The sequence below is a fragment of the Triticum aestivum genome, chromosome 5A, assembly GCF_018294505.1.
Source record: "Triticum aestivum cultivar Chinese Spring chromosome 5A, IWGSC CS RefSeq v2.1, whole genome shotgun sequence".
NCBI lineage: Eukaryota > Viridiplantae > Streptophyta > Magnoliopsida > Poales > Poaceae > Triticum > Triticum aestivum.
The window spans coordinates 618275773-618302527 of record NC_057806.1 but is presented as its reverse complement, the minus strand read 5'-3'; the positions used below and the strand labels follow the sequence as shown (position 1 = coordinate 618302527).

The 26755-nt window shown below is 50.0% G+C and overlaps 1 protein-coding gene across 1 annotated transcript; it reads right to left on the bottom strand.

Annotated features, from left to right (window-relative positions):
- Nucleotides 1–11401: 11401 nt before the first annotated feature.
- On the bottom strand, nt 11402–16717 carry LOC123105369 (type I inositol polyphosphate 5-phosphatase 4). Its single transcript, XM_044527428.1, has 13 exons — nt 15799–16717; nt 15607–15697; nt 14826–14900; nt 14492–14579; nt 14223–14327; nt 13616–14116; nt 13304–13439; nt 12992–13185; nt 12797–12905; nt 12550–12698; nt 12213–12454; nt 11931–12099; nt 11402–11853 (listed from the first exon to the last, which is right to left on the bottom strand). Exons 1-11 carry the CDS (start codon nt 15826–15828, stop codon nt 12235–12237), a joined length of 1698 nt encoding a protein of 565 aa, XP_044383363.1. The 5' UTR covers nt 15829–16717; the 3' UTR covers nt 11402–11853; nt 11931–12099; nt 12213–12234.
- Between the last annotated feature and the right edge of the window lie 10038 nt (nt 16718–26755).

The following is a 26755-nucleotide window of genomic DNA, read 5'->3' as shown; positions in this document are numbered from 1 at the left end:
CTGCATGCACGCGCTGCCCGCACGTACGTACGTACGTGCACGCATAACTCGCGACTGCCTGGTTTGGCCAGTTATTATGAGCCGCGCGCCCGCGTGCGTGCATGGCCGGACGGGCACGTACGTGCATCGATCTGCCCCGCTCTGTCTGCATGCCGGGCGTCGACTGCAGCGCACGCGCGCAGGGCGCAACGCGGTGTGCAGTAGGAGCAGCAAGCAACGGCCAGTGGTGTAAAGACGAGCCATTGCTGCTACAGCAGCAGCTTACTAGTACGCGCATGGGCATGGCACACTCCCCGCACTCCAACGTAGTACGTACCGAGCTTGAGCTTGCGAGAGCCCGGGCGCGCACGCCCGACTCGCTGGAGAAAAGACACAGACGACGAGCACCACCGGCCTCGATCTCCGCCTCTGCCCGGCCTGCCGCGCGCCACATGACGTACGTCAGCCCAGCTCCGCTCAGCTAGCTCACACACACGTCCTCGCAACCCGTGCATGCAGAGGCCAGCTGACATGGGACGTGGCGTGGCTGAGATACGTGAATGCAGTGCAGGTGCACTGGAGTAGACGCAGTTACTACTAGCTAGGAGGGTTCGAAGCCATGCGTGCACCGGCAGTGCGCCGGTGCACGCACTGCACGGTGAACTCGACCTCCGGAAACGATCGCGGCATGGCATGTACCCGACGTGTTAATGCAAAAGGGCTGACCTGCACCGCTGCACCGAACGTTCATCCATCCATCAATCTGCGTCTGACCACCACCTTTTCATTTTGTTTTCAATTCCGGCCGGCCGACCGAGAGGAGGCCCTTCTCCATCAACAAGGCCACCTGCAGCTGCAGGGAAGGGCCGTCTCGATATATGTGCAGGCTGTGGTCGTCGCCATGCTGCCTGCACTGCATTTCTTCCTTGGTTTCTTCCTGGTTCTCTTCGTCTCGGCCATGCCAAAAAGAAACAAACAACAGGGCCGGTTTTGGATCAATTGCGAGGCCGATTAGATACTAAAGGAGATGGGCCTCCAGTACCCGGATGAACACAAACGATCCGATCCGCCTGCCCCTGGAGGCCTCTTCTCTTGTGTACCCTGTTTGCGTGTTCTTCCTCTCGAAACGAAGGCAGAAAGAGAAGAAAAGCCCACGTCGGCCACACCCACACGTACTGCTCGAGACAAATGAACAAGCGGAAGGTTCTGCTATACTGACCCACCTGCACCCAACGAACCCACGATCGACACGCTGCACGCGCGCCGACGCCTGGCGCTGCATGCGCATGCAGCAGGTGCAGCGCACACACACACACACACACACACACTTAATCCATGACACGACAGGCAGACAGACTGACTGATCGCTGCGCGCGTGTGTGCATGCATGGCCAGACGCACGGATGCATCACCTGCTCTGCATTGCCGTGGCATGCACGCGCCGGACGGACGCATGCCTTTCCGATGACCCGGTGTGCAGTAGCAGAGTGTTAGACTGTATTTACATGTGTATATTGTAACGTTGTATACCACCTTATTATATATATATGTGATAGGCCATCTCTAGAGGGTTGTGTCGGTTCCCCCCAAAGCCTATTGTCTTACATGGTATCACGCTAGGTTACATCCGCTTCCGCCTAAAAACCCTAAACCGCCGCCGCCGCCACTGCCGCCGCCGCCGCGCCCGCCGTCGCCGTCGCCCGACTGCTATGACGTCCGCCGCTGCGTCCGGCTCCACCGCCACCGGTTTTCTGCCGGCCTCCCTCGCGGCACTTCTCTCGAGGCCGCTGGATGCCGCCTCCCTTCAGGCGCCGATCGGGACACGGAGCGTCGGCTCCCTCTTCGCGCTCCCGCCGGCTGCTACTTCGCCCGGGCAGGCGCTTGTGGCCCACACCGCCGCCGCCCCGTCAACCGCGGCTGTCGCGCCCTCGGCCACTGCGCCGCTGGTGGCGGAGGACGTCGCGCTGGCAGGCTTCGCGGCGTCAACCGCGGCCATCGCGCCCTCTGTCACCGCGCCGGCTGCCCCTCTGACTGTCTCCACGGTGGTCTCACCTCAGCCAGTCTCCTCGATGGGATCGCAGCCGCCGCCGCCGTTTCACTTCGGCCATCTCATCACCATCAAGTTGTCGTCGGACAATTACATCTTCTGGCGCGCGCAGGTTCTTCCGCTTCTTGGGAGTCACTATCTGCTTGGCTATGTCGACGGCTCTCTCCCTTGCCCTCCTGCGCTGGTTGACAGCGTGCACGGTCCGGTCTATAATCCGGCTCACCGTGTCTGGACAGGGCAGGATCAGGCGAACCTCTCCTCCATCCAGGGGTCGCTCTCTCCGGCCGTTGCTGGGCTTGTTGTCTTCGCCAAGACGTCCCACGAGGCATGGACTATTCTTGAGCGCTCGTTTGCGGCACAGTCGCAGGCTCGTGTATCTGGGCTCCGTCGCCAACTTGGGGAGTGTCAGAAGCTTGACTCCACCGCCACTGAGTTCTACAACAAAGTCAAGAGTCTCGCCGACACGCTGGCCTCCATTGGACAGCCCCTCACCGACTCCGAGTTCAACTCGTTTATTGTCAATGGTCTTGATGAGGAGTATGACGCCCTAGTCGAGATCATCAATGAGAGGGGCAACTCCACGCCCATGCCAGCACACGAGGTCTTTTCACGCCTCCTGCTTACTGAGCAACGAGTCGAGACGCGCCGATCCAGGGGCAACGGCGCCCTCTCGGCAAACGCCGCCACCAAGGGTGGTCGCTCCTCTGCTTCATCCAGGGCTCCTTCGGGGCAGTCACCACCACCCGCCTCGGCCCCTCCTCCTACTGCGACGCTACCAGGGGCTGGCGGTCCACGTGTGTGCCAGCTTTGTGGTCGCGATGGGCACTGGGCCTCGAAGTGTCACAAGCGCTTCCAGCGGGGTTTTCTTGGTCTCGGCAATGACGGGAAGGATACACGCAACTTTGCTCGTCAGGTCGCCATGGCTGATCGTCCGCCGCCGCAGAAGCCACAGGGACACACTCAGTCCTACTCCATTGATCCCCACTGGTACATGGACTCTGGGGCGACAGAGCACCTGACCAGTGAGATGGGGAAGCTTCACACTCGTGAACCCTACCATGGCTCCGACAAGATCCACACCGCCAATGGAGCAGGTATGCACATCTCTCATATTGGTCAAGCATCACTTCTCACTAGACATGCCAATAGGAGTCTTCAACTTCGCAATGTTCTTCGAGTTCCATCTGTGACACGTAATCTTCTTTCAGTTCCTAAACTCACTCGTGATAATAATGTGCTTTGTGAATTTCATCCTTTTGATCTTTTTATTAAGGATCGGGGCACGAGGGACATTCTTCTTAGTGGGCGGCTCTGCCAAGGTCTCTATCGTCTGGAGCATCCTGGCGTCGCTCGCGTCTTCAGTGGAGTTCGGGTATCTCCGTCACAGTGGCATGCTCGTCTTGGTCACCCGGCCACACCTATTGTCCGGCATGTTTTGCGTCGTCATGAGCTTCCTAGTGTGTCTAGTAATAAAGATGTAGCAGTGTGTGATGCTTGTCAGCAGGGGAAGAGTCATCAACTTCCTTTTTCGGAGTCCAGTCGTGAGGTGAAACATCCTTTAGAACTTGTGTTTTCAGATGTATGGGGTCCTGCTCAGACTTCTGTTAGTGGTCATAATTACTATATCAGTTTTGTTGATGCTTACAGCCGCTTTACCTGGCTTTATCTTATCAAACGTAAATCTGATGTGTTTGACATTTTTGTTCAGTTCCAAAAACATGTTGAACGCCTTCTCAAGCACAAAATTGTTCATGTTCAGTCGGACTGGGGTGGCGAGTATCGCAACCTCAACTCCTTCTTTCAGTCGCTTGGGATCACTCACCGTTTAGCATGTCCACATACACATCAGCAGAATGGTTCAGTAGAACGTAAGCATCGTCACATTGTTGAAGCTGGTCTGACTCTTTTGGCCCATGCATCTGTTCCGTTTCGTTTTTGGAGTGATGCTTTCACCACTGCATGTTTTCTCATCAATCGTACTCCCACTCGTGTTTTGAATATGAAGACTCCCATTGAAGTTCTCCTTAATGAACAACCGGACTACACCTTTCTCAAGGTGTTTGGGTGTGCTTGCTGGCCCCATCTCCGTCCATATAACAAGCGTAAGCTCGAGTTTCGTTCCAAGAAGTGTGTTTTTCTTGGTTATAGCTCTCTTCATAAAGGATACAAATGTCTTCATGTGCCCACTAATCGTGTCTACATCTCTCGGGATGTTGTGTTTGATGAGCATGTTTTTCCCTTTGCCAAACTCCCTGTGTCCACTACCGAGCCACCTGTCATGCATTCATCCTCTGTTGCTTCTGACCAATTTGATGATGTTGCATATTCTCCTCTATTGTTGCCTAACCATGGTGCAGGCACTGGTCGTGGGGCTCGTTTGGAGATTCTGGAAGTGCCATCTTCCTCTTCGTCGCCATCGCCTTCATCCTCGGCACCTTCTGTTGTGCATGAGGAGCACATGGCGCCCCTGCATGGCCTCGGTTTCCGTGCTCATGCACGGCCGATCGACGTCCTGGCCCGGTCGCCTCTGGCTTCTGGGCTGCCTTCGCCATCGTCGCGCCCTGCAACCCCGCCGACTGGGCCGGCCTCCTCGGTCCCCGTCTCGCCCAGGGCGTCGGGGCAGTCATCACCAGGCCTGGCCTCGCCCGCCCCTGCCTCGCCCAGGGTGTCTGGGCCCTTCTCACCAGGGCCGGCCTCGCCTGCTCTCGCCTCGCCAAGGCCGTCTGGGCCGGTGTCACCGGAGCTGGCCTCGCCCACTCTCGGTTCGCCCATGGCCTCTGAGCCCCTGTCGTCGGGCCAGTCTTCGCCATGCAGCCCGGAGTCGTCTGTCCCGAGCTCGCCTGAGGTGATTCCTGCATCTCCGGCGACCGTCACGTCTCCGTCACCTTCGCCTCCGCCGGCTCCTGCTGCTGCTCTACGTCCACATACGCGCAGTCGGAGTGGCATTTTTCAGCCTAAGCAACGTCACGATGGCACAGTTGCTTGGTTAGCGGCGTGCATGTCTGCTGCTCTCGCAGATCCATCCTCTGAGCCACGCACGTATCAAGCTGCTATGCGCATTCCTCATTGGAGAGAGGCCATGGAGCAGGAGTATCAAGCGCTTCTTCGCAATCAGACATGGACTCTTGTTCCTCCACAATCACGGGTAAATGTCATTGATTCCAAATGGGTTTTCAAAGTGAAGAGGCATTCTGATGGGTCCATTGAGCGCTATAAGGCTCGTCTGGTTGCTCGTGGTTTTCGACAGCGTTTTGGACTTGACTATGAAGACACCTTCAGTCCAGTGGTCAAGCCTACTACCATCAGACTTCTTCTCTCTCTGGCTGTTACTCGAGGTTGGTTTCTTCGTCAGCTTGATGTTCAAAATGCTTTTCTTCATGGTGTCTTGGCGGAGGAGGTTTACATGCGCCAGCCTCCGGGTTTCTCTGATCCGGATCGCCCTGATCATCTCTGTCGTCTGTCCAAGGCAATTTATGGTCTGAAGCAGGCTCCTCGTGCTTGGCATGCTCGTCTTGCAATGGCTCTTCGTGCTCATGGTTTTGCATCATCAACTGCTGACTCCTCATTGTTTCTTCTTCAAAGGCCTGAGGTTACTATGTACTTGTTGGTCTATGTAGATGATATCATTTTGGTCAGCTCCTCTCAGTCGGCTGCTACTGCGCTTGTTCGCTCACTTGGTGCTGATTTTGCGGTCAAGGACCTTGGGAAGCTTCATTACTTTCTTGGTGTGGAGGTTACTTCTCGTGCTGCTGGCCTTGTTATGACGCAGAAGAAGTACTCTCTGGATTTGTTGCAGCGAGCTGGGATGCTTAAGTGCAAACCGACGACTACACCCATGTCTACCACTGATAAGCTCAATGCTGTTGATGGTGTGCTTCTTTCTTCTTCTGATGCGACAGAGTACAGGAGTATTGTTGGTGGGCTCCAGTACTTGACGATCACGCGACCAGACATTTCCTATGCTGTTAACCGAGTCTGCCAGTATCTGCAGTCACCCCGTGACACTCATTGGTCTGCTGTTAAGCGGATTTTGCGCTATATTCGTTTCACGGTGGCTCATGGTTTGCATATTCGGCCGTCTGACTCTGGTTGTCTTTCAGCATATTCTGATGCAGACTGGGCTGGCAATCCGGATGACAGGCGATCCACGGGGGGTTATGCTGTCTTCTTTGGCTCTAACCTGATTGCCTGGAGTGCTCGGAAACAGGCTACTGTCTCGCGTAGCAGTACTGAGGCTGAGTATAAGGCTGTGGCCAATGCCACATCAGAGATCATCTGGGTACAGTCCTTGCTTCAGGAGTTAAGTATACCCCAATCACAGCCTCCTGTTCTTTGGTGTGATAACATCGGTGCTACATACCTTTCTGCAAATCCGGTATTCCATGCCCGAACGAAACACATTGAAGTTGACTATCACTTTGTGCGTGAACGTGTCTCTCAGAAGCAACTACAGATCAAGTTTATTTCTTCCAAGGATCAACTTGCTGACATCTTCACCAAGCCATTGCCTTTGCCACAGTTTAAGACTTGCATGCGCAATCTTACCCTTCTAGATTCATTAGAAAGTGGCTAAGATTGAGAGAGGGTGTTAGACTGTATTTACATGTGTATATTGTAACGTTGTATACCACCTCATTATATATATATGTGATAGGCCACCCCTAGAGGGTTGTGCCGGTTCCCCCCAAAGCCTATTGTCTTACACAGAGCAACGGCCAGCGCTGCTGTAGAGACAAGCGAAGCCGTCCTCCTGCTGAAGCATGCAGCACGACGTCGCCGCGCAGAGCACACCACACCCGCACAGCCCCCGGACTCCAAGGTACCGGAACTGAAAGCCCACACACGCAGCAGAACGAACGTTGTGCATGGAGTATTTGTTGTGTAAAACCCGACGAGCTGGAGGAAGCAACAAAGGAGAACAAACAGAGACGACGATGACCGTATCACCGGCCGGCCTCTGCATGCCCGGGCGCGACGTCGCGCGCGCCCAGTGCGTGCGTGCGTGCGTGCGTGCATGGGGGCGTACGTCAGCCCAGCTCAGCTTGCTCACTGCAGACTGCACATCGCAATCCGTGCATGCAATGGGACGTGGCATGGCCGACGTAGAGTGGTACGTAGACGCGTGGTACGTACGTAGGGGTAGTAGCTGAACTGTAGGAGTACGTATGTGCTGAAGGTAATAACTGATCCTGCAAAAAGAAAAGAGAAGGTAATAACTGCTACTCCTCCGTAGAAGGGAGCCGTGCGTGTGAGCAACGCGCGTCCTGGCACGGCACGGCGAGAAACAAAACAATGGCGGCACGGCACGCACGGCCGATCGTTCGGACGTACTGTAGCTGATGATGGCTATGTCCGTGCCGCTCCTCGCCGGGCAGCTGCTTCTCGACCGAAACGATCGATCAGGTGGAAGCTGGTAGGCCAAAGATGAACAGGAGGCTTATAGGCGATTGTTTGGGTGTGAGTTGGGAGAGTTACCCTTCTCTTACCTGGGGATTCCAATCCACCATCGTAGGCTGACCAACAGAGAGTGGAAGTGCATCGAGGACCGATTTGAAAAGAAAATGAGTTGTTGGAAGGGTAAGCTCATGTCATACGGAGGCCGATTAATCCTGATTAATTCGGTGCTCACGAGTATGCCAATGTTTCTCCTATCGTTCTTTGAGGCCCCAGTTGGTGTTAAGAAGAGACTGGACTTCTATCGATCGTGTTTCTTTTGGCAGGGTGATGAGCTTAAAAGAAAATATCGGCTTGCTAAATGGGATATCATCTGTAGACCGAAAGACCAAGGGGGTCTAGGTATTGAGAATCTAGAAGTTAAGAATAAAAGACTTCTTAGCAAATGGCTGTGGAAGCTCTCATTGGAGAATGATGCTATGTGGGCTCAAATCCTTCGCGGCAAGTACCTTCAGACAAAAACTTTGCCCCAGGTTACTGTCAGGCCGACCGATTCGCCTTTCTGGAAAGGCTTGATGAAAGTCAAACAGTCATTGTTTAATAGGACGAAGTTTGTTATTGGAAACGGCACGAGTACACGTTTCTGGGAGGATACTTGGCTTGGCGAGACACCCTTGGCCATCCAATATCCGTTTTTATACCGTATTGTTCAACGATGTGAGGTGTTCGTTGCATCGGTCTTTCAATCTACCCCCCTTAATATTCAGTTCCGACGAACGCTAGCGGCCAATCGTTGGAAAGAATGGCTCCATCTAGTTAGGAGACTGATGGAAGTCCAGCTTTCACAACAACCCGATGAATTACGCTGGAAATTGACTACGTCTGAAGTATTTACGGTTAAATCAATGTATATTGATGTATTAATTCGAACTCCATTCCTACGTCCAAGCATGTTTGGGATGTCAAAGTTCCTTTGAAAATAAAAGTGTTTATGTGGTTTGTCCATAAACAAGTTATTTTAACTAAGGACAACCTGATAAAGCGTAATTGGACAGGACCTACTAGGTGTAGTTTCTGCGATCGGGATGAGACTATCAAACACCTCTTTTTTGATTGCCCGTTGGCCAAGGTACTTTGGCAGACGGTCCACATTGCTTTTAGTATCAATCCACCGAATTCTGTTTATGCGTTATTTGGGACATGGCTTAATGGGATTGAGTCTGACTTAGCGAGACATATTCGGGTTGGAGTTTGTGCTTTGCTGTGGACTATCTGGACATACAGAAATGATTTGGTTTTTAACAGAATATCATGTATACATTTTTTGCAGGTCATATTCCGAACTACGGCACTGATCCGCTCGTGGTCGCTACTCACCCAGACGGAGGCAAGGGAGCATTTGGTTACTGGGTCTTTCCGCTGGGAGATGGTAGCTCGGGATATCTTCAACCGGTTTGGATGACGGTCATGTAATAGGATAGGCATTTAGTTTCCCTATCTAGTTTTAGCCAGCCGGTTGTGGTGTCTTTTCTTCGCTAGTTGATGTCTCTAGCCCCTATTGGCTCTGTGTGAGCTGTATGTGCTTTTTTATTACTTTTGGAGACCTTTTGAACCATATTGGCACTACTTTATTTGGTTAATAAGATGGCTGTATGCATCTTTTTGATGCAGAGGCCGGGGAATCATCCCTTTTCCAAAAAAAGTGGAAGCTGGTATGGACTCTCGTTCGTAGCAGCAAGCATTTCTTTCATTCTTTCTTTTTTTTCTTGCACGGAAGCGGCAAGCAGCTACTAGAGGCGTCGACCGTGACGTCCACGGTGACAGCAGTAGTAATAAAATCTCTGTACATATGTTAGGTGTGGTAGCTGTACCTGTACGTATATACCACTCCAGGCCTGAGGTCGGTGCACTGCATGCAGTACCACGTCATTTAATTTCAATAGCACTAGGATCCGATCCGAGCTCAGTACGTACCTGGCACAGTTGAACACCAATGTCGTCGCATGGACGACCTAATCCGCCCGTAATTGCACACGTACCTTGATCCAGAACTCTGGATTACTGAAGTCGTTAAGCCGTGGTGCACACTAAGCAAGGCATACGAGGAGAGGCGATGCAAAGGGCTGACCTTCACTGCACATCCATCCATCAATCTGCAACAGTCAGATCATCCGTCCATTCAACCATCCGTCGCCTTTTCTTTTTGTTTTCGTTCCGGCCTGAGGAGAGGAAGCCCACGCAAGCATCCATCGCTTGCAGCTTGTTGCAGGACGCAACAGCCGGCCCGGCGGTGCACAAACTACGTAGCAGCAGCGAGAGAGACATGTGCTTGGATCCACAAGGCAAGGCAACGCAGAGAGGTACACCGCCCACGGACACCTGCACTGCGGGCTGCAGGGCGCCATGCCGCGGCCGGCCTGCGCTCGGAGCGCTTCCTCTTCGGTCCGTCCCTCCTTGATTTCTTCCCGGTTTCCTTCGTCCCGGCCATGCCGCTAGCTCCAGGGACCAGTGGCCATGCCGCTGGTGTGAGATGAGATCGATGGTCAGTCAGATGACGATGACGACGAGAAAGAAAGAGGCAGCGGCAGGAGGAGTGCAGGCAAGGGCAACGCCATATTGCCATGAGCCCCGAGACGTCACCGAGCACAGTCTTCTCTGTCGATCCAAATCCAAATGCAAAACCTGGGCTTCCGCCCCATGTATCCTACCACTACTGGTCTGTTTGACCCTGGTACATGCGGCTGATGACACGCATGGCATTGGCATGCATGCATGGTTGTCCATGGTACTTCCAACTGGATAATGCATGCTCCGACTTAGGCTGGTTCGTAATGACGAGTATCATATATTAGTATCATATATATCATATTAGTGTATGATACTACATCTGTAGTGGAGTAGTATCATAAGTTAGTATTATTGCTAACTTTATTTATTGCCATGCAAGACACATAATAGTACATCAATTAATATGATACGGTATTATGATACTCAATCATCTCTTTTTCATTTAATTCCATGTCACCTCATCAAATTTGTCTAGTTGGCATGTATGATTACTATCATTACAACCAGCCTTATGAATGGACAGTGTATATTCTGGCAACATGTTGATACAGAAGTGGTAGAATAATACCACTGACGAGAAACAGTCGACGCTCGATCGCCGTAACAGTCAAAAGAAGAATCAGGGATCGCTCAAAGCATCCGGCATGCCTTTGTTTTTTACCGGCTTTATCTTTTACTTACTGCCGCACACAGCCCCAGCCGCCCTTTATCTTTCAACCTTCCCGCTAGATCTCCCATCTCTGAAATGTACTACCGCAAGTCCCTCAGATCTACTGCTACTAGTGTACGTATTGTGGGTTTTCACCAAAGTAGTAAAGCAGTCAAGGGTCAAAGAACCAGCCATTAACTCCGAATTAACCGTGACGGTTAAGTGCGCCGTACGCCGGCAGGTGTGAGATCGCATCACGTGACTCCCCTCCGCCTCCGGCCAGGGACCAATTAAAGCGGGTCGAGTCAAACCTTGTTCTTTCATTCATCAAGTAGCCAAAGAATGTTGACTGCAGAGCAAGCAACAGGGAAAAAGAACTCAGGAGATGCTCCACTTGGTTCAGCTAATACTATCCCGATGCTCCACTTGATTTACCCTGACTAAGCACAGTAACTTCACATGATTCGGGTTTTTTTTCGCCATAGTTATGTGAAAGTTGGCTGAATTTATAATTTGGGTTAGTCGATTTTGCGGAAGGAGGAATGGTTGGAGCAGGAAGAAAGCCGGAGGAAGAAGAAAGAAGGGCCGCCGTTGGATCTTAATCTAATGGCATAGAAAATCGATTTTCGGGCGACTTAGGTATAACCATGATGAGGCACTGCACCATGTATTCCAATGAGGTAACAGGCCTCTAACCAAGGAAAAAACACAATGCATGCACCGGGCTTCACTTTCCCATTTCATGGCATAGCAACAAGCAATGAGTGAAGCAAATGGAGGCATCATGTAGCTTCTGAACCACATCACCGGAAAGGCAAGCATATGATGACAGCTTTGCAAGCCTCTCAAGTCACATCAACACATATCATTCCCCCCTCACACCACAAAAATCATCATCCGGAAAAACTAACAGCTAATTTCGTTGGTCCAATCCAAGTATCATTCCCTCCGCCGAACTGCAATGATTCTACACCTCATGCCGATCCTACATACACTGGCCGCCAGCTTGATTAATTTACAGGGTTTCCAAAGGAGAAAAGGGGAGAAGAAGAAAAAAGGCGATGATTGGAGCTTGCTGATGCCTCTCCTCCAAACAAAGGGGCGACACTGACAGCCGGTTGAGTTGTATAGTCAGTGATGTGAGCTGGCCGATTCTTCCGATGAACAAAGCCGTTTGCCGCGGGCAAATTGTTAGTTGCAAAAATGCCCAACTATCCTGCAATAGAGAGAAAAATGTTAGGCCAATGTGAGATTTTCAGAATTCACTCACGGGTAAAGAAATCGGGTTTTTACCTCTATGTTAGCTTTTGCAGCTAAATGTTCTCCACGCATCTGTCCTAGGCTTTACATCTGGGCGGTTACTAAAATGTTACAAACATCAGATGGAAAAATATTGGACATTCACATCTGATCATCCAACAGATCTTGGAGCCAAGTTATTCATCGGTGAGGACCGGTCAGCCTGCATTGCATAAACAGAAAAGATTGTTAAACAAAAGAAATGCATATAAAAGAGGCAGTTCTTAATTGAGAAGCAACTGGTCAGCTTGCACATACAAAAAGTGCGATACTTACTTATAGCATGGAATCGCCTGAATTAGTAGAACTTTAAGTTTCCATGGCTGTGAGAATATGGCAACAGCTCTTCCACCTCAACTCTAGAGCTGAAATAGCCCAGGTTTCTTCTCCTCTGGTGGAGAATTTCAACCTCCGCCATGAAAATACTGTACACTGGTCTGTGATCGGAGAAGCGTGATTCTCCTCGGACATATGATAACTGAATGAGGCCGGTACCATGCCACAAAATACGATCACACCTTTGGTAAGAAAAAGAAAAGCTTAGTCAGTAAGTTCCTTTCAACTAGTACTAAGTAAATGTTATTCTGGTTGACTAAAGTACTAAAGAAGTTACCAAGCTGGCGTTCGCCTCTTTTCCTTGGGACGCACACCATAACCAGAATACCGGTCTGAGTTGAAAGAGTATTTATATGTTGGAGGAAAATAAATTCTTCCTTCTTTCCATCCCGGGAAAACACGTCCACATCTCCGCTGTATACGAAGCTGTTCGAAGAGAAGTAATTCAAGCATGGCACTGAAATGAACCTTGCCAAGCATGGCCCGAAAACAACATTTCCGTGTAAAGGAATAGAGTAAATTACCTGATCTCTCTCCAACAGTTGCCTCCAGTTATGTGTTTCAACCAGAACTTTTGCTGACGAGTATGGAAGAGAAATCCGGTAATTCAGATCACCAAGCCATAAGATACGGCTGCAATTAGAATGAAAGATAAGTTAACAAAAAGTTTTCTCTGGCTTCCACATTACTATGTCGAATAAGCGAAAACAAATACATACTCATGCTCAAGAATTGTTTCTGGTGACTTCACATCACCACATCCGCGGACACGAGGAAACCTTGTCTTTCTTAAGATCTCCATGACATCAGAATTTCTGCGCAATTCATCCCCCTCCTTTTCCCCAGAGGTCAAATGACAACAGACAAAACAGAAGGTTGTATAATGCAGAGACATGCTTATTGATATAGAACCCTGCAGCAAGTGAAAAGGAGTTTGAGAATTTTTATATAGTATAATAAGCTAATAACAATGAAACATACAAGATTATCGAAATCAAGTAAGTGTAACTAGTACAATGTACATCATTTACCTTATTTCCAAGATAACCCATTAGTCCTCTACCTACGCAGGAAACTTTCAGGTTTCTTATATCGTTTCTTATTTCACTGCGTACCCAAACTGTGAGAAATATGCCAACCATTTGTTTGCTGGCAACCAAACAATACCTGGTGCAAACACAATATTTGTGTTAGTGCATGAACTTAACAAAAGCATCATCATGAAGTTACGAGTACAACTGCTGAGCACAAATATTTGTAGATAATTTTAAATATGTTCACAGAGGGTGACTTAGAGGAACAAGCATATGTAAATTTTAATGAAACATGCCAAAATATAATACCTAGAAGTATTTGGCTGCTCATCATCTTCTTCCATAGGTGTTGAAGTACCATAGCCATATGGGAATGGTGAGAAATATGTTCCATTACTTGTATCCTCATCAATATATTCATCGCCTGGTGATCCGATACACTGGAAATTTCCATCAAAATCACTTGGTCTGCCTCCAATGTTAACTGGGTCACACACACTAAACCTACGGTCCAATCGTGGTTGTGAGAACATATCATTTCCTGAAACCCTTAAACTCCGACTAAGGTTCTGGAATGATCGACGGTGGAAAAATGATGAGCTATCCTGTCTTCTCAATGATCCCTCAAAATCAGCATCTAGTTCCACAACCGGATCAGGGACAGGGGATGGCGTGCGATAGCCACCATGACTGCTAGGCCCAGGGTTCTTGTTTAGCGTCCTCCTAATAAGTGATACCCACTTCTTTGCTGGAACATTGTCTTCGGTACCAAGAACATTTCCAGCATTCAAAGGAACAATTTCTTGAAATCTGCAAAGGATTGAAATGGATAGTTAAAGGACAAGCTCAAGAGCACAGTACTTATAATGTACAAAATTTACATTATGAAGGCCTCAGAGGCTTTGACAATACATACCCGAGCACATAGATATCAGCAGGGGGTGAAGAATGGAGCCAGTCATCTAAATCTAACCCTCTTGACGGGCATTTGCCACCAACATTCCACGTCGAGGCAAAGATTCTGCACAGATAAAGGAAGCAGCATAATGATACACCAGAATGCGCCAGCGAAGTAGAATTGCGAAAACTAGCTATGGTAACTATGATCTGAATAATATGAACAGTATTGCACCAAATCCCTATTACTACAAGGCAAAGTAGCACAGAGAGTGAAAAATGTGGTACCTGTAATCTTGAGCTTCTGTCAGGCGTGACACATCAAACTCATTTCTTGATCTAAGAACGCGGTCAACATTCCGCTTCAGTGACCGGTCTGTAGTAGGCACATAAGGAACAACAGAAACAGAGAAATCAACAGTCAGATAAGTAGGGTTGCTCCAAAAAAAAACAATCAGATAGGTTGATTGTCTATATTTACATCAATTTGGCAAAAGAGGCATAGCAGGTAAAAAGAGAGCTCTGATCAAGCAGCAACAAAGAAAGAAAAGAGGTAGCTGCGATTTTGATGTCCGAAGAGAGAGAGGGGGAGGGGAGCGTGGTCTAAATGCTTTAACTGTACCAGTTCTGCTTTTCTTGGCAGCGCCTGCGTCCCTCTGCGAGCAGCTGGTCCTCCGTTCATCACCACCATCCCGTCCTGCGTCACTAACACAAATTTAGACCTAGACCAAGCAGAGGCAGTGAAAATGCAAAGGAAAATAAATCTGTTTCAGACAGATTCTTCATCAGTAGCTCTTCATCCCTGGGATCAAAAGTAGAAACCTGACCGCGGTAAAGAAAATGCTGTTGTTGACATGAGAAGCATGCGAAAAGATCCAGGCAGCTCCGGACAAACAAAACATCTGCCTGCTTGGGGAAAGGCGTTGTGATTGGGACGTTCTAAGTACTTGTACACCATTGATTTGAGACCGGGGAGGAAGTGAGGCGTGGAGGAGGCCGCGTCCTATGTGAAGAAACGAGACCCTGTTCGATGGGGACCTGACCGGTGCTAATGCGTCCCTGAATCAATGCTTGGAACATGGACCGGAAACGTCCGATGGAAGTGAGGAAAAATTACGGGCGCGGAGCGATGATGGGGAGGCCATGACTGAAACCGCATTCAACAAAGGGGAACCTTCGTTCCTAAACCGCACAGCAAGCAAGGATGCGCGACCAGCAGCTCGACGGAAGCAACGAAATGCAGGAAAAAGCAGCGGGTGTCTAGAGCTGTACCGCACGGTTGATTAATCTTTGCTAGAAGTACCACAACTTGAAATCCAAAAGGCTATCATCGTGAGAGAAAAGCAGAATCCTTCCTCGTCTGATGTTTGACCCAAATCCTTGAGAGAGAAGGCATTGGTTACCTTGGGTGGTGGCGTCGTAGTCCGCGTGGAAATCCTGCGCCTTGCCCTTGATGTTGAACCACTTCCTGACGAGGGATTTGGACCAGGAGACCTGCGCATTCAGAGACGACGAATCAGACGCCGAAATCGACCAATGGCGGCTCGAATGGAACCAGAGATTGAGGAAGAGAAGTAGGGCGGCTCTCGCAGTACCTTGCTCTTCTTGTTAATCTCCTCCCTCATTGTCTCATAGCAAGCCGGAGGGCCCTGAACCTGAAGCAGCAGGGTCGAATTTATCCGCGCTTGACTGACGCCGCCTCCGAGCCGACTCTCTCCCCTCCTCTCGTCTGTATGGCCTGGTATGGAAGGTGGTGTGGCCGCGGAAGGAAAGCTCCTCAAATCTGGAACCGAGTTGCCTCTCCGTTCCACGGAATCCCGGACTCGGAACAGGGGAAACCCCCAAATCTCGGACCGAATCGGGCAGCAAGAGGGGAACGCCGCCGCCAATCTCGGCTGCCGGGGATCACGCACGAATCCGGTTCGGCCTCGACCAAGAACCTTGCCCCCCAACGGACGAACTGAACCGAGGGAGCAATGCCGCTGCTCACCACGGCGAGGGAGAAGCTTGCTCGGGTATCCCCGAGCCGAATCACCGGAGGCTTGTGGCCGGGGGGTTAGTGAAGTGAAGGCTACTGGTACTGCTGCCGCTACTGCTGGGAGTTGATGCTAGAGTGGTGTTGTGCGGCTGGCTTGTATGTATGCGGCGCGGGGGGGCGTACTGGTCGGTGTGCAATGCAACAAACAGCCAGCGGAAAAGCCGAGGAAAAGAAAGAGAATGGCGTGTCCGGTTGCGGCGAGGGCGAGGGCTTCCGTTCCTGATCCGCTATGCCTCGTCTGCTCTCGCTCGCTGGAGCCCCCTCCCTCCCTTTTATCCTCGCCCTCTCGCCTCTCTCTGCTTTGTTTAGTGCTGGTTCTAATGGCGACTGGCCCTCGGCCTGCTCGCGCGAACCCAGGGCGCTAAGCTTAATCTATGCCGCAAATCCGAGCCGTCCCCGTCGCCGAGAGCTTGAGGCTCGGGGGGATAAAAAGGTGCGACCTAGCTAGGCATGCACGGCCAGCACGGGCAGAGGAGAGGAGGAGGAGGAGGGGGAAAGGGAGAAAGGGAAGGAAATAACTGGGCGGGGCGGGGCGACGTAGCCGTGCGCGGGCATTGGTGACATGCCATACACCGCGGGTGGGCCTTTCCCAAAACGAGATTTCCTGAGCGCCGTTTCGTGCACACTTGCCGGAGGGAGCGGGCCCCGCGGGGCGCTGTCGCGTGTCGATGGGCGAGGGGGGCCCGGTGGGCGGGCGCCTGCCCCACCGTCAGCCGCGGTTCCTGGTCGCGCCAGTTTCCATCTGGCTGTCTCCTCTCCCGATGGCGCCCCGGCGGCCGCTGACAGGCGGGTCCCGGGTGGCGCACGGGCCTGGCCCGCCCGTCCCCGGCGTTTTTACTCCTCGCCGAGGAAGCCGCCCTTCTCGCACGCTTTCCCCTTCCTCCCTTGGATGCGCCTCGCCGCGCACGTGCGTGTGTTGGTGTAAACTCTCGGTTTACATCGACCGATCGTTCCTCGCAAAAAAAAAAAAAAACATCGACCGATCGATCAACACTGGCATAGGTCCATCGGCTCCTCCCAACACGATGGACGCACCGTCTGAACGGGCGCGGCTGGGTGGATATTCAGAGGGGTTTTTTTTCTATGAAATTTCCTCGCGACCCTGAAACGTGAAAGGTACTGCTGTCGTCGATTTCCTTCTTCTTCTAGTAGTAGTAACGGCAGCAAGAGACGTACAGTGGCCTCCAAATTAGGCTGACCAGACGCTGGACGCATGCGCACAAAAGGTTGCCCTGAACAATAATATCTCCGCCGGAACTGCTCACACAGCGGGCTTGAGATGGATCGACAGGGTTACTACACACGAATAAAGGTACCACTCCCACAGAATCAGCACGCGCTTCGTAGCAAGCTTGGAGTTGGACGTTGGGCATGGCGTCCATGGATCGCTCCTTTGCATGCATGCGACCCGCCCGGGCTTTATGGGTCTACGTGTCCAATATACGATCGATAGCATGCATGTGTCAGCACTCCCGGAGTATCAGGACTGCGGAGTATCAAGCTTAATTAGTCCTTTCACGTTCGCCCACACACGCACAAAAAAAGCTTTTTGTATTTGGTCACACACACAAAAATGTTTACGTGACTATGAGTTTTCCTCCTTCCGAAAAGCAGCTTCTAGGGTTTTCCTTTCTCCCGTTCGCCGCGCCTGCGAGGACCTCGGGTCCTTGCTGGGTGAAGGGATGCCACTCTCCTTTTTGTTTGGTTCGTCATTTTGGTTGAGGCTGTGTAACCGTGGCGATGTCATCTAGTAAGGACAAGAGTATCTTCAGCTGGGCGCCCCCCTCATACGCCCGGGCAGACGGCCTGGTCACTGACCGCTCAAAAAACCCTATCCCACACGGTCGCCTCAAACTGGTCTCAAACGCTTGGGCTGATCGATATCCTTTCTATCCAACCCAAATATGGGGTGGATAAGGGGTGGCCCAGGCGTGATCGGATGCGTTTGTCACATCGGATCCGGCCCACGCTGGCCCACCAAAGCCACATATAATCGTCCCCATCCGCTCCGCCGACCAAACCCTAGCCACTCCACTACGTCACCCAAGCTCCCGTCCGACGTTCTTCGGTCTTCTGCAGCATGGCGGGCAGCAGACCTGAGTACTACTCCTCTAGATCCGTCAACCTCCGAGCTCATTTCGCATGGTCCCGAGGAGAAGATGACCGTCCGACTTGCACTTCACCGTTCAAGGGAGGAGGCCGCTCGACGGCGGCGCTCAGACTCCTTCCGTCGGGAATCCATTGTGTGTGCCCAATGGCACATGGATCCGCTGTGAGGTGTGTCGCCGCTGGCTCACCAGACACAGTGCAGTCCGTCTTGCGTCCAAACGCGGTGACGGATGCGCAATCGCTTCGTTGGTGCGCCGAGGCGGAGGTGACCCCTGGGTGTCGTCGGATGCAAATATGGCAGGTGTGGCACGGGAGACGCTGAGACGGCGACAACCTTCTCAACGGTGGACATTGGCAAGGAGGATTCACATTTTTCCGGCGCCCCGTATGGTGCACGGCCAACCCGGGCGGCCAAACTGTGTCATGGACGAGATTCGTTTAGAGTAGATTTGACGTTGTTTGTAATAGTATGGATTTGAAGTTTCTTAATTAAGGTATCCATATGTGGAAAATATTATTTGAGGTGTGACCGGTTACGATCGCGGACGCGCCCGAGTGCGTCCGTGAGCGTTTGAGGGTCGGATTTGTCGTCTCCGGTCGTAGATGCTCTAATCTCCCCCACGTCTGACCGTTGTCTTTATGTGTGTCTATCGTTGTTAGAGGGCTTGAGATGGTGTGTCTTCGTCAGATCTCGTGGAATTCGGTATGTGCTAATCTTCCCTGGATCTGTTTGTATCCAATCTTTGCTTGCATGTCTATAGTGTATAGTATGATCCTTCTGATCTATGTGTCTCTTCATTAGTGACAATTGTTGTTCTGATGGGCTTGTCCTATGGGATTTTAGCATAATGACTTGTTGTTTGTCTAGTACAACAAGTATTGCCCAGCGCTCCGACAAGAAAGCGCTCCGACAAGAAAGCGTCGATGACAACGGCGCACATCCGGCTTGCTCCTGTGCTTGTAGTCGTCACTATGTGTCCATAATCCCTAATGTAAATTTTTTTTATTGTCATGACAGATGATGAACGGGTCAAAAGTTTTCTCAAAAAAAAAAACTTCATATATACTTCCTCTTACGTTTGTTTTCACGCAAGCACATACGTACAAACCAGTGCATGCATGCAAAAGAAAAAAGTACATGTACACGAAAACACGTACTACTACAGTGCATACGATTTCCTGTGCAGAAATTTGGGTTTACGTGGCGCACACTCGCCAGAAGAAAGGGAGCCCCGGCTCATCCGTGGGCTCCGCGAGCTCCTGCCCTGCGGTCCCGGCCGGCCTTCCGCCATCGCGCGCTGCTTTCCCTTGTCGCGTCGGTACGTGCGTGCGTGTACCCGCCGCTTCCATTTAGGTTTGTTTTCACGTCGATCGATCCACCGCTCTGCCGCTGGTGGCACACCCCACAGGCCACACACGCACAAGCTCTCGCACACCCCCTGACGCTGACAGAGTGACAAGGCTGTTTGTTGCGCTGTGCTGCGTGGCCATGCGTGCGTGTTTTCACTTAACCCAGACCATTCTTCTTCTGGCATGCATGCATTTCCCTGCACGCGTCGCGCACGCCTGCTGCACTGTCGATCGTGTTCTCCGGCTCGTGTTCCTTCTCGGGCTGCACTAGTCTCGGTCAATCGATGATGAGCTCGTCGATCGCGTGCAAGCTGGTGGACGGGTGCATACGTGCGCGCGTGTACGTACGTGTGCAATGCTTCAGCTCGTCGTGAGAAGATGCCGTGATGGACGGTTTCAGGTCTGAACGATTCGGTTTGGATCGAGCTTGCTCCGAAATTTCCTTGCCAGCCTGAAACATGAAAACTCCTCATGATTCCTTCAAGTAACGGGTTGAGAACAATCCCACCAGCCAACGCGTGCACTTCATCTAAACATGCTGCCACCTTTCATTTAATCTGTGAACGATATGATAGCAAGAGGCGTACAGTGACTTTTCCAAATTAGGCAGATCAAATCTCTCGGACACATACACACGAAAAGCTATAGATATCGGCAGTGAGGCCGAGATCGACATATAGTATCGACGACTCGATCCAAACAATATCTTTGGCGGACTGGTCACACTGGGACTGATATCGACATGCATGGGTACACACAAAAAGGGTGTGGGTCAGCATGCATTTCGTGCATGCAATGCCCCTTTTTGAGATGATACTATTTAAAATTTGCTTCTATTGAGGCAAGCAAGTAGCGCCCTTGGGTTGTCAAGAAAATTAAAATGTAACGCCCTTGGACTATGGGCGCGGCGTCGAAGAATCGCTCCTTTGCATGCTTGCAACCCGGGTTGAATTATGGGTGTACGTGTCCGGTAGAATCGATAGGTAGAACGCATGTGTGAGTGTGAGTACTCCCACGTCGAGCTTAGTCTTTTCACGTTTGTCTTGACGTACCTTACATGCGAACCAGTGCGTGCGTGCATGCATGCACGGCCACCCAAAAATCAAAGCCACGCCATGCATATGGCGCCACAAGTATGGATTGAAGATTGAACCATGCATGCTTGCTTGTAGTGGTATCAAAGTGCACGTGAACATTCACGCGGCTACTGTTCCAGTTCCAGGGCAAGCTATAGCGTACGTCCTCGGCAGTAGGCGCCTACGTTTCGAATGGGACAAGCATGCACAAACAGACGCCACCACGAAGGCTACACGAGTTGCACCAAAATTAAGGTGCAGATAAACCGCAAGCTAGCTCTGTTTTACCCGCCGCATGTAGTAAGTGAACGGAGAAGCGTACGTACTTTTGTTTCATTACTGGTACACGTAAATTTTATCGCCCCCCCCCCCCCCCCCCCCCTCCTTAATTCTGGTACGTGTATCCGCAACAGTGATCGGACGCTCGATCAGCTTTATTGCACGATCAGTCTCTGGGATAGGATCATGGTAGGACACAGGTAGGGAGCTAGCCTGTGTACACTGTACACATCTCCCGTCTCCAGAGTCCAGACCTATACATCCAGTGCACGTCGGTCCTGCCACGTGTACATATCACGTGTCGCGTCAACATAGTATTCACCCACATGAAAGCGGCAATACCAACAGCTTTTTCTCCGAAGAACGCCCTTAGAAGTATTTGTCATATATTGCCACATGATTTTTGCCATACTTGCATACCTGCCTTACTTAAGTTGCTCAAATTATTAGCCACACTTTGGCTTGACTAAGGAAATTTTGCCACATTTTTTTGTGTCTATGACATGTGGGGTTCACTACTATAAAAATATTCTTGCCTTAGGTGTGGCTAGAACCAAACACGTGCCTAACTTGATTAAATTTGTCTAAGATGAGATGCGGCAAGGTGTAGCTGAAAACCAAACAGGCCCGTAATGCACACACTGTTAAGACGCAAATACAAAAAAGGTTAAATAATCCTAGTTATAGCGAAGATTAATATTATTTGACATCGTCGTGCTGATAGTCATCCGATCAAAATCCTCAACACTCTGTACCTGCATGATTTGCGATGTGAGGAACGTACTACGTACCATTCTTAATTAGTGTTGAGTTAGGGACAAATATTTCGCAGTCGCTTGAGAAAATAGCGAGACGGTTAGCTACAACGTCAACGCCACCGAGCTAGCCGATTTTCCCACCATTTTTCTTACAGTCGCCAGCAGTCTCCCTCCGACTCGCGATCACGAGCCCGGCCGGCCGGGACTCTCGTTGCCGCTGCCGCGGATGATGCATGTGTGACGCAGCCGTTCCCCTCGCTCCACATGCTGATATGATCAATAGGTGGCAGCAGTAATTAAGCTGGCTAGCTAACCCAGCAACATGGTGGATCATATCGATCAGGAATGCATAACCCCAACACATGCATGATGCATGCACGAGTAAACATGCATTGCTTATGGGTAGGATTACAGGTGGCTGCATGCATGCATGATGGGCGCGCGCAGGCATGCGTGTGTCTGTGAGACAGCCATGGAGCCCCCGTGGTTTAGATCTAGACCCCTGCCCTGCCCCGGCCCGGGCCGGCCGGCCGCGGCAGCTTCGCCGCTGGGTCCGCGCTCGCCGTACTCGGAGGAAGGATCATTCTGTTTGCATCCTTCCTAACCCGATCCCGCTTAGTTCCCAAAGCAAATTAGTTTATTTAGTTTAGTCACTCTCCGATCCATGGCTTTGCACGCTGGCCAGAGCGGCATAGGATCTTGCTTTGAGGCGCAGTTCATGGCTGGTCCCCCGTACGTATCATGCATGCTCGCTTAACATAGCTCTCGTCTCCGTTCGGTTCTCTTCTCCCATGCATGCGATGCCAATGGCTGGTCCCGGTGCGTACGTGCCACGCTTCGATCTGTAATCGTGCTGCCTAATTTTACTACCACTATGCATCTTGAGGGAACCTAGGATCCACTTGTGCTTCCCTTGGACGCTGGACCCTCCGTGTCAGCGATCGAGAAGGAATTAGCGAGTGGTTCCTGCCAAGCTGAGACGCGAATGAGTGTTCCTTGGCAGAGGCAGTTCGCTGGCTGGCTGGTCAGAAAAGAAGGACGGATCACTTCGCCGATCGATCATGGTGTTGTGCTGCTGCAGTCTGTACGTGCTGAGCAGTGGTGAGCGAGGAAGCAAGCAAGCATCAATGATGCACGTTTGGGATGGGTTGATCATCACCCGCCACGGCTTTTGGGAAAGGCGTGCAGGTGGTGGTAGAATCCTGGATTCGCTAGCTTTGCTAGCTTGTAGCTTCTCCGGCTCCATGCGAAGGGAGGGGGGCGTGGTGGCCTGCCGTGCTGGCTTTTCTATTCGCGTCGCGGGGCGGGAGCGACTGGCCGGCCTCGCGGACCGTGCGCGGTGTGCCCCTCCCCTCCCCGCGCCTGCCCCCGTGCTCGGCGAATGTTTTCTATCCTGCCACCGGCCGGCCGCCGCCCCACACCGCCGTGCACATGGCCGGCGAGGTCGCATATTGAAAGGAGAAGAAAACTCAGTCCGGGCCCCGGCTGCTTACTCTCACCGGCGGGTTTTTTAGGCCAGCGAGTCGTCGACGAGTGTCATGCGCCACGTGTAGCATTCATGAGGCGATTGGGGAGAACACTTTACACTTCCTCCATCCCAGATTACACGTCTTAGATTTCCTCCGTGTAGAATTATTTATCTTAAATTTGTCTAGATACACCCGTATTTATGAAAGGGCTGACCAGGGCATTCACAGTGAGTATGGAAACTCATATCAGCGATGCAGCCGTGTCTCGGGTGAGAAGGTGATCCGTCATTCTTTTCTTCGGTGGTTAATGTGGTGGTGCCAGAGGCAGGTGATGGGCATTGTTGTCAAGCTCAGAGATGTTCTGCTATCTTTTCAGTTTTGTCATGTCGGTCTTTACGTGACTTCTACTTTGATCTTTATGCTATACTCCATCCGTTTCAGAATATAAGGTGTATTGGTTTTCATGCAAGTCAACCATTTGAATGTTTTATCAAGATTATAGAATAAAATAACAACATCACCTTTACCTAATAATAGATAAAATATGAAACTACTTTTCATGATTCCCCAATTTCAATAATTATTCGTTGATTGAAAAAATGTTCATGAGTTTCACTAAACATCTTCATGAGTTTGTAAAAAATGTTCATGAATTTGTAAAAAGAATTCATGAATTGGAAAAATGTTTGCAATTTCATAAAAATGTTCGCGAATTCAAAAAATGTTCATTACTTAAAAAAATAAAAATATATAAAACTATGATAAGTAAATAGGCAGTTTTTCGATTAAATTAATCCATGAATAAATCATGAGCATGACATGGACAACATTGATAACACACTGATTATGATCTAACAGAGCATGTACTACACACATAGTAGAAACATCTACGCATATCGCTAGTACTGCTACAACAGAAAGAAACACGAGAGGGATAAGCGATGTATACCCTCCAATCGGCCACGCGGTGGCGGTTGCGGTGACAGCAGCCGCGGCATCCTCGACGGCCTTCTTGTCGGCCTCGGCCTTCTCAGCGGCAGCACGGTCGGCGTCGGTCAACATGGTGATGACGAAGGTGGTGCGGACATAGATGAACAAAAGCGAGCAGTCGCGTAGTCGCTACCCCAAAATCTAATCGCCCCTCTCCCGTACAGGATCCGGAGAGGCGGGGTTTTGGAGGCCTGCTCTCTCGTCAATCGTGTACGCGGTGGAGTCGCCGGTGGCAGCAGCAGCAGAGGAACGACGTGGGCGTGAAAGCGGAGATGGAGATGCGTTCTGTTTTTCGCGGCGGCTAGGGTTGGCAGTGTCCCTCCAATCGGCCACGCGGTTGCGGTTGCGGTGACAGCAGCCGCAGCATCCTCGGCGGCCTTCTTGTCGGCCTCGGCCTTCTCAGCGGCGGCACGGTCGGCGTCGGTCGACATGGTGATGACGAAGGTGGTGCGGACGTAGATGAACAGAAGCGAGCAGTCACGTAGTCGCTACCCAAAAACCTAATCGCCCCTCTCCCGTACAGGATCCGGAGAGACGGGGTTTCGGAGGCCTGCTCTCCCGTCAACCGTGTACGCGGTGGAGTCGCCGGTGGCAACAGCAGCAGAGCAACGACGTGGGCGTGGAAGTGGAGATGGAGATGTGTTCTGTTTTTCGCGGCGGCTAGGGTTGGCAGTGCCCCACATATATATGTGCAACCGCGCGTGGAGAGACGTGGGCTGAACCCATGTCCAAGTCGGTAGCCCATGATCCGACGTCTCAGATCGTGGCCCTACCTGTCAAAGACTCTTCGTTCCTGACCGGCAAAAAGAAGCGCATAGGAGTGAACTCAGCTCGGCTCAATCCCGCGGCGACGCGGCAAAAGGAGGAGGAGGAGGAGTGCGCTAGGGCCTCACCTCTTCTCAAGCTTCAATAGCATGAGGGAGAGAATCCCTTATAAACCACTCCAACTCTCCTTCCACTTTTAAGGTGGGACTAAACTTCCCACCATCTTGTCATGCCACCTACATGGGCCCTTAAAGATTAAATCTGAAATTGTCATATGGGCTCTAGGCTCATCTCATATTTCAACAAACTAAAACAAAAAGGAAAGAAAAATACGAGAATGAAAAATGAAAAAATAAAAGGAAAAAAGAAAAAAAGGAGAGAAAATCCGGCCCAGATGTTCAGGGGGGGGGGGGGGGGGGGGAGCGCGGTTGGTCGCTAACTAGCGAGCTATTTGTCAAATAGGATTCACTAAAACTCACAGCTAGGCACGACCAAAACCTATATCTCGCTTGTAGCGGGTGCCCTATCTTTGTTTTACAAAAAAAAGGAAGGGGCACTCACTACAAGGAAGATATAGGTTTTAAGAGCGCCCCTTTTGTCTTGCCAGAAGCTTTTCACCGTGGTGTAGCTATTGCGCCGGCTGAGTTTTATCCTTTTCTCCGGTTTTCTTTCGAGTTCCTTGGGGTACCTTCGTTAGTTTTTTTTTCCTTTCTAGTTTTCCCCTTGTTTTTTGGGTTTTCTTTGTTTCCTCATAAATTTTCTTTGTTTTCTGTCTTTTCATGGTTTTCATTTTGTTTTATATTTCTTCACCAGTTTTGTTTGTTTTTTTCCTTTTCTTCTTCATTATGCCCTGGTTTTTTTGTCTTCAATTTTTTTTGTTTTTCTTTTTTCCTTCTTTAGATGTTGCTTTTCTTTGTTTCTTTCTAGGTTTCTTTATTTTCTTCGCTTTTCCTTTTTTTCACTGTTTTTACCTTTCACATTTTTTTTGTTTTTGTTGTTTTTTCCCGGTTTTCAGTGACTCAAAATAGATCATGTATAGTTTTTTACATACAAGTTTTTGAACATTTTTTACGAATACATGGTATCCTTTTCAAAAACACACGGTTACATTTTTTAATGGGAACAAATATTTTTCCACAAACAATATACATTTTTTGTATACATCGTGAATATTTTTATATACATGTTTAATATCTTCTAAATTCAAAATTATTTTTCTAACTATTATTTTTGTGTTCTACTTTTATTCAGTGTATGTTGTATATATTTCTATGCAATTGGAACATTTTTATCCATGTTTAACATTTTATAACACGTTATATATTTTTTGTATACATGAGAAACATATTTCTACACAGATTTAAGATTTCTAAATGCTTGATTAGATGACTAAAAAAATGCTCGATTAACAATTTTTCATACACATTGTATATGTTTTATATTAAATTTTCGATATCGATTTTAAAATTTTCAAATGCTTGATTAACATTTTAAAATACTTGATTAACTATTTTAAATGGTTAATGAAAATTTTCAAAATACATGATCAACTTTTTTCATACACATTGTATGCATTTTTCGTATGCAGGATAAATATTTTTTATAAACATTTACCATTTTTCAAATATTTTATTAACATATTTGAAATGATTTTTGTAAGGTGTTTTTTTGTAACATATATATCAAATATTTGGAAGTAGAAAAAAATAAGCGAGGTT

What these genes read in the sequence shown, in the direction of transcription:
- LOC123105369 (XM_044527428.1), bottom strand. Translation starts at nt 15,828, where the DNA reads ATGAGGGAGGAGATTAACAAGAAGAGCAAG. An exon ending in TGCCAAGAAAAGCAGAACTG is followed by an intron (nt 14,580 to 14,825) that starts GTACAGTTAAAG and finishes TGCCTACTACAG; the next exon opens with ACCGGTCACTGAAGCGGAAT. An exon ending in ACAGAAGCTCAAGATTACAG is followed by an intron (nt 14,328 to 14,491) that starts GTACCACATTTT and finishes TTATCTGTGCAG; the next exon opens with AATCTTTGCCTCGACGTGGA.